The sequence below is a fragment of the Lepidothrix coronata genome, unplaced genomic scaffold, assembly GCF_001604755.1.
Source record: "Lepidothrix coronata isolate B3197 unplaced genomic scaffold, Lepidothrix_coronata-1.0 Scaffold385, whole genome shotgun sequence".
NCBI classification, from domain to species: Eukaryota; Metazoa; Chordata; class Aves; order Passeriformes; family Pipridae; genus Lepidothrix; species Lepidothrix coronata.
Window position 1 is genome coordinate 72,215 of NW_016690565.1, and position 7,858 is coordinate 80,072.

General features: G+C 48.6%; 1 protein-coding gene across 2 annotated transcripts in view; it reads right to left on the bottom strand.

Annotated features, from left to right (window-relative positions):
- The window catches only part of NRF1 (nuclear respiratory factor 1), a 31,159-nt gene extending 23,707 nt beyond the window's left edge, over positions 1 to 7,452 (bottom strand). For both annotated transcript variants that reach the window (XM_017839197.1, XM_017839198.1), the window contains exons 1-4: positions 7,175 to 7,452; positions 4,671 to 4,785; positions 1,247 to 1,373; positions 117 to 257 (exon numbers count right to left, since the gene is read on the bottom strand). In XM_017839197.1, coding sequence (XP_017694686.1) covers positions 117 to 257; positions 1,247 to 1,373; positions 4,671 to 4,785; positions 7,175 to 7,397 — 606 coding nt within the window. In that variant the 5' untranslated portion in view covers positions 7,398 to 7,452. The remainder of the gene's footprint in view (positions 1 to 116; positions 258 to 1,246; positions 1,374 to 4,670; positions 4,786 to 7,174) is intronic.
- Between the last annotated feature and the right edge of the window lie 406 nt (positions 7,453 to 7,858).

Sequence of the window (7,858 nt, forward strand, 5' to 3'; positions counted from 1 at the left end):
TGGGAACCACGGCGGGGTTGGATCAAGGGTTGGGCTGGATGGTCTCAGAGGTCCCTTCCAACCCAGCTGATTCTGGGATTCTGTGTGTCCCTCTTGGTGTGCCTGTGGGTGCTCACCTGGGTCATCTTGTCCACGGACACGGGGATGCCGTCGATGGTCAGGGGGGGCAGCTCCGAGTTGACCTCCTGAGGCGCGGGCGCGTGTTCCGCCAGCGCCGACTCCAGGTCCTCCAGGATGGTGCTCTTGTACTTGCGGACCTGTGGGGGTTGTTAAGCTCGGGTAAACAACGTGAGGAGCACCGGGAGAGGGCAGGGACCTTCCCTGAGGTGTGACAGAGCCACAGCTGGCAGGAGATACCCACGGGCACCTGAGCCTTGGGCGAATGGAAGGGCTGCTGATGAAACAGGGAGAAACACCGGCAAGGGAAGGGTTTAGGGGGTGAAAGGGAAAGTTCTGAGGCAAGACTTGACATGCTCAGGGTCTGCTTCGTTTTAGGTCTGGCCTGCAACAAGGGGCAAGGACTGACAGCAGAGCTGAGTTCAGACAGTCCACAGTTTGGGGTTGTTCATCCTGGAGCAAAGGAGGCTCAGGGGGGACCTTCTGGCTCTGCAAGTCCCTGCCAGGAGGGGGGAGCCGGGGGGGATCGGGCTCTGCTGCCAGGGAACAAGGGACAGGATCAGAGGAAATGGCCTCAAGTTGCACCAGTGGAGGGTCAGGTTGGACACCAGGAGGAATTTCCTCATAGAAAGGGTGGTGAGGCCTTGGCAGGGGCTGCCCAGGGAGGTTTGGAGTGCCCATCCCTGGAGGTGTCCCAGGAAGGCCTGGCCGTGGCACTCAGTGCTCTGGGCTGGGGGACAAGGTGGGGATGGGGCCCAGGGTGGATCCATGGGCTGGGAGGGCTTTTCCAACCTCAGGGATCCTGGGATTGTGTGATCACTGCCTGCTCCCTCTCCTGTTTACTCCAGGATGTTCAGCTGGTGAGATGTGCCAGGCCACCACTCACGCAGAGAAGGGAGGACCTCAGTGTGTCCTCACGTCACAGAACCACTGAGGTTGGAAAAGGCCTCTGAGATCACCGAGCCCACCCACAACCTGACCCTGCCAGGTCCACCACTGCCCCTAAAACCTAAACCCCTGTTCCCAGGGTTCTAAACACGACTCCCAGGCTTGCAAGGCTGCCCTGAGCAGAGCAAAACCCGCGGAGAAGGCGAGGAAGTCATCCCCTAACCTCCCTGGAGACACCTACCACGTTCTCCAAGGGCGCGGCCCCGAACACTTTGAAGACAGGGTTGGGTTTGGAGGGTGAGATGCAGAGCACGATGGCCTGCTGCCCCACCCGCGTGGTGTACTCATCCAGCGTGGCTCGGAGCTTCCTGCAACACAGGGAGGGACAAACCAGGGGATGGGTGTCAGCTGAAAGCCCTGGAGAAACACGACCCCCCTCACTGTGAACCCCTTTTCTTCACGCTGCTCGTTCACCAGGCAGGTGAGAGGCAGAGCCCAGCTGGGCAGGTTGGCCCCATCCATACCCAGGTTATCCCTGCTGTGCTCCCTGCCCTCCCCCAGCAGCTCAAATGTCAATTATTCCCCCTCCTCTCCTTTTCCCAGCGAGGTAAAAAGAGAAAAAATCCGCAGAGCAGCAAAGCTGGGGCAGCAGGAGGCTGCACTGCTCTGCCTCAGCAACACAGAACTTGGAGTTTGTCGAGTCACTCGAAGGATTCAGCAAAAGAAAGCTGCAAACACGAGTTATTCTACATCCAGATCATAACAGTGCGGTTCTCTAGTGCCAAAGTCCTGCCCAAACCACAGCTGTGAGAATTCCAGCTACAGGACAGGCAAGAAGCAGAAATATTGCAACAGCTCAGCCCAGGAAACCCAGGTGTGCACCCAGCTCAGCAAGTCCCTTTGGAACGATCCCTCCGTGGGATGAAAGTGTTCCATCAGGTCCTTTCTGCCTCTTACTCACTTTTGGGCAGTGCAAGAGGACGTGGCAGAAATGTTGGGAGGAAGGCCTAAAGCAAGAGGCCTAAAGCATTTCCCTCAGAAAACCTGAGCTCTCCACAAAGTGACAGCTCAGTCCCTGCCCTGGTCACCCCAGAACCTGCCAAAAAGCACCACCACCAGGAGCTGCTCAGAGATCCCAGGATGAGGAGTTTTAACTTCCCACTTGATTCCCAGGGGTGTGGAAATCAAGCAGGAACACATTAAACTGATCTGAGTGCCAAAAAAAAATGATGCCTTTTGTCAGTATCTTCCATGTGGTAAAATGAAGCAGTTTTGTGAAGGGAGGAGAAATAATTCCTTCTTTTAAAATATAATGTTCATATTTCAAGGGAGAAAAGAATTTGCTCTCCAGAAACGTGGCTGAGTCAGCAGAGTTGGGGGAAGGAGGGAAAAACCCAGGGTGGAGCTCTAAAAGGAAGGGATTTCACTCCCAAGGAAATATTATTTAACACTAACCCAGCCCAGTTAAATCCGAAACAGCACAAAAAGCAAAAACTGCTTTGTTGCAAAACCTAGAAAACGGTACCAGCCAATATTCAGAACTGTTTCCAGAGGGTGGAAGTGCAGGTGGTGTTTCCAGGCTGGAAAGCCTGTGGAGTCCCGTCGGTGCTGCTCGGAGGCCCCCAGGTGGGCAAACAGCCTCAGAGCACCCGGGATGCAACACCTGAAGGGCTCTGCTGGCTCAAAAAGAGCCCAAAAAAATAGTGTTTCAGCTCTGTCAGGCATCCCCCTTTGATTATTCTCCTCCAAAACTGTGCTCTACAGGCCGGGGGAGCCTTCAGCGTGGAGTTTATCCACTGGCAAAGGAAATTTGCATAAACACACATTCAATTTATTCCTAGAATTGTTTCATCACACAAGAAAAAGATTCTTTCGTGAGGTAGGTAAGTCCTTCGTGCCCCTGCAGAGCTGGGATGTGGATGGAGCTCCAGGCTCTCAGGCCAGAGAATGTCAGAGTCCTGTTAAAAACTGATTTCTTTGCTCTGTGAGCAGGGACAGGCCCCAGGGAAGGGCTGGAGCTGGGCCAGGGCAGGGCCAGGGTGGATCTCAGGACAAGGTTGGATGAGTGATCCTTGTGGGCCCCTTCCAGCTCAGGGTATTCCACGATTCCAAAGCCACTACAAACACCTTTCAAGGCCACGTTACTGTGACACGTTTAACTGGTGACCAGGGTTCAAACACAGCGGTGGATCCACCAGAGGGGTCACCTCAGTGACCATAAAATCACTCCAAGGAGGAGTGGAATGCAACCCATTCCTGCAAACTGGGACACAGCTCTGGGGTTCCAGAATAAAAATATAAAATATATAAAAATATATAAAAATAAAAATGTTTCAGGGTTCCACCTAAAAAATATCTCCAGTCCCTGTAACTTCTGGACAGCACAGAGATGGATCAGGGATGCAACCTGAGGTGTCTGAGGGAAGGTGGGAATCTTTACTTGGCAAAGGTGTCTGAGGGCAGAGGGAATCCTTACCTGGCAAAGGTGTCTGAGGGCAGGGGGGATCCTTACCTGGGCAAAGGTGTCTGAGGGTGGGGGGGGAATCCTCACCTGGGCAAAGTCTGAGGGAAGGTGGGATCCTCACCTGGGCAAAGGTGTCTGAAGGAAGGTGGGGAATCTTTACCTGGGCAAAGGTGTCTGAGGGAAGGTGGGATCCTTACCTGGCAAAGGTGTCTGAGGACAGGTGGGAATCTTTACCTGGCAAAGGTGTCTGAGGGAAGGTGGGGAATCCTTACCTGGGCAAAGGTGTCTGAGGGAAGATGGGATCCTTACCTGGGCAAAGGTGTCTGAGGGAAGATGGGATCTTTACCTGGCAAAGGTGTCTGAGGGCAGAGGGGGAATCCTTACCTGGCAAAGGTGTCTCAGGGAAGGTGGAATCCTTACCTGGCAAAGGTGTCTGAGGGCAGGTGGGAATCTTTACCTGGCAAAGGTGTCTAAGGGAAGATGGGATCCTTACCTGGACAAAGGTGTCTGAGGGAAGGTGGGATCCTTACCTGGGCAAAGTCTGAGGGAAGGTGGGATCCTCACCTGGGCAAAGGTGTCTGAGGGAAGGTGGGATCCTTACCTGGCAAAAGTGTCTGAGGGAAGGTGGAAATCTTTACCTGGACAAAGGTGTCTGAGGGAAGGTGGGGAATCCTTACCTGGACAAAGGTGTCTGAGGGCAGGGGGGAATCTTTACCTGGCAAAGGTGTCTGAGGACAGNAATATCTCCAGTCCCTGTAACTTCTGGACAGCACAGAGATGGATCAGGGATGCAACCTGAGGTGTCTGAGGGAAGGTGGGAATCTTTACCTGGCAAAGGTGTCTGAGGGCAGAGGGAATCCTTACCTGGCAAAGGTGCCTCAGGGAAGGTGGAATCCTTACCTGGGCAAAGGTGTCTGAGGGCAGAGGGGGAATCCTTACCTGGGCAAAGGTGTCTGAGGGCAGGTGGTATCCTTAAGTGGGCAAAGGTGTCTGAGAGAAGGGGGGAATCTTTACCTGGCAAAGGTGTCTGAGGGCAGGTGGGATCCTCACCTGGCCAAAGGTGTCTGAAGGAAGGTGGGGAATCTTTACCTGGGCAAAGGTGTCTGAGGGAAGGTGGGAATCTTTACCTGGCAAAGGTGTCTGAGGGCAGGGGGGGAATCTTTACCTGGCAAAGGTGTCTGAGGGAAGGTGGGACCCTCACCTGAGCAAACGTGTCTGCTGCCTCTTCCTGATGGAAGGGTTGGATTCAAAGACGTGTGGTCGCTTCCGTTTCTTCCCCGTTGCCACGGCAGCGGCTGCTGCCATCCCGACAGGGCCTGGAAATCCAACCACAACGGGGGAATCAGCTCAGGCAGCTCAGGAACTGGCCAGAAAGGACGTTGCCATTGTGTGGATGTGTCCCAAGGCTGCCCATGTGACACGAATTCCTTCCCGAGCTCCCCTCTCCAGCACCCCGGAGGTTCCATCAAAAGGCTCCGTTCCCCAAATCCCAGCTCAGTCCCAGGGAAAGTCACGTGTGTCAGTCTAAAGTTTTCCTCGCAAACACGTAATTCTGAATTTTATCTTCCAGACACACTGAAAAGACGCCCCAAGACTTTAAATAAGTGGCTGAACTGAGGAGATCCCGGTGGCCTGGGAGAAGAGAGCTGGGCAAAATGCCAGGAATCCTGCTTGGACACCTCAACAGGAGCCTGAGGCTTCTCCCCAGGGATTAAGGACCGGTTCTAATGGGAAAGAAACCGAAAATCCTGAGTTCCTGGAAGTATCCTACAACAGGCCCCTGAAGACCAGCCGGGCCTGAAAAGCCTGTGTGCTAGAAGGGAAGGGGGAAAGAAAAAATCCTGCAGGATGGGAGGCTGGAAAGTTCATAAGCAAGGGCACGGGATGGTCAGCGGGGTGGGGGAACCTCCCAGGGCTGGTCCAGCACATCAAGACCTTTATTCACCCGGTGAAGTCCGATCCCAAACTCCGAGGGATTCCTGGACACTGCATTTTTCCACAGGAATGGTGGATCCACCACAAGGCCAACGTGGAGGACATTTGTTTTCTCTGGAAGGGATTTGGGATTCCCCAATACGTTCCCAGCCCAGCTATGCCAGGATCTTTTGGGGCATTTCCCTGGGAGAGGCCAAACCCGGGAGCTCCCGGCTCAGCCAGGCCTGGGTGATTTTTGCTGTTGTTTACATGGGATTTTAATTCTGTTAACTGAGGCAGAGTTTTACCAGGGACCCTTTTTTATTGTCCAAACCAGCCTCGTATTCCCAGCACCTCCATGTTACACACAGGGAGATTCAGGGAGCACCCGGAACATTCCGAGGGATGGCATCAACCTCTGCCTAAAAATTGTTTCTTTTTTGCCAGCTTTAATATAATTTCTCTAACATAATTGCTTTAATATGATTGTTTGATATAGCACATTATATTATCTTTGGAGTTTTAGCTCCTATACTGTGTAGGAAATAATTCTGATTAAGATATTTTTTGTCTAATTATTACCACAATAAATCATATATATTTACATATATATTATATATATTATACGTATCATATAATAGATAATATATAATAATACATTATATATTATATATTACATAATTATACTATTATATCTAATTTTATATATTTTCAGAAGGATATAAATAATATATTACAATATACAAAAACTTAATGTATTCAATTGATTAATGAATAAATGAAGAATAATATTAATTTATATAATATTAATTTATATAATTATATTATAATATTAATTTATAATATATTTACATTATTATATAATGTAAATTATATTATTAAATAATATATTATTTATATATTTATATGAATATATAATATAATATATATAATATAATATATAACAGAATAATATAATATTGTATTATAATACAATAGTATAATAGATGTATAAATATATTTATAAATAATATAAATATAAATATATTGCTATGATTAGATAATGTAAGTTATAGTATTAAATTATATATTATTTATATACTTTTATGAATATATGAGATAATATATATAATATATAACAGAATAATATTATACTTTATTATAATATAATAATATAATAATAGATGCATAGATATATTTATACATAATATAAATATAAATATATTGCTCTGATTAGATAATGTAGGTTAGAGTATTAAATTATATATTATTTATATACTTATGAATATATAATATAAAATGTATATATTACAGAATGTTATATTTTATCATAATATTATAATACAATATTTATTATATAATAAATATTATATAATAAATTATATAACAAATATTATATAATATATAATAAATATATTATATAATAATCATATAAAAATAATATTATATAACATTATATATAATAAATATATATTTATATATAAATATATAAATATATAAATTATATAATATATAATATATGAAATGTATATTATATATTTAATAATAATATAATATTACTATAATATTATGTTATATATTACATAATTACATTGAGATATTATTTCTATATATTATTTCTACATATTAATTTAATTATATATTATCTGCCAGCCTTAACGCTGCAGGACAAAGCTGTGCAAAGGCTCAGCCACACCTCTGCCATTCCCTGCCCTTAAACCTCTGACCAGGTCTGGGGCTGGGGAGAAGGAGCTTACAAACCAAGGAGGTCCCTCCCGCCCCCCTCCACCCGTGCCCGTGCCCCGGGCTCACCCGCGGCCGCCAGGTGAGCCGTGACCTCGTCGGCGGCCGTGGAGTTGAGGATGTCGGAGTCGTCGTAGGACGTGTCCTCGGGCGAGGAGGGCGAGTCCTCGTCGGCGCTCAGCATGCCGTGCTCCGTGTAGGTGGCCACGTGCACCTGCTGCACCTGCTGGGCCACGGCGTGCGCCTCGATGGTGGCCATGTGCTCCGCCTGCGCCACGCCGTGCTCTTCCATCCAGAGGCACTGCGGAGGGGAGACAACCGCGGCGGGGGGTAAGGACCCTGCGGCGGGCAACAGCGACCGCGGGTGCCCGGGAGAAGGAAACGACACCTGCACCAGGAACTTAAAGAGCTTGGAAAGATCCGCGCTTCCAAAGGACGCGGCCCGGCCCCCACAGGCCGCCATCTTTGCCGGAGGAAAGGTCCTCAGGGATGTCGGAGCTCCTCACGCGCTACACTGAAGGGTCTGGTCAAAGCTGGGACTTGGTTTTGCCACTTCAAGTTCCAGCTCTCAGGGGAGATGCCCAAGGGGGACACACGATTGCCTCCGACCTCAACAGCTCAGGGGCACAAATGAGGATGGCAGGACAGAATCCCAAAGTCACTGAGGATGGAAAAGCCCTCTGAGATCACTGAGCCCACCCTGGGCCCCATCCCCACCTTGTCCCCCAGCCCAGAGCACTGAGTGCCACGGCC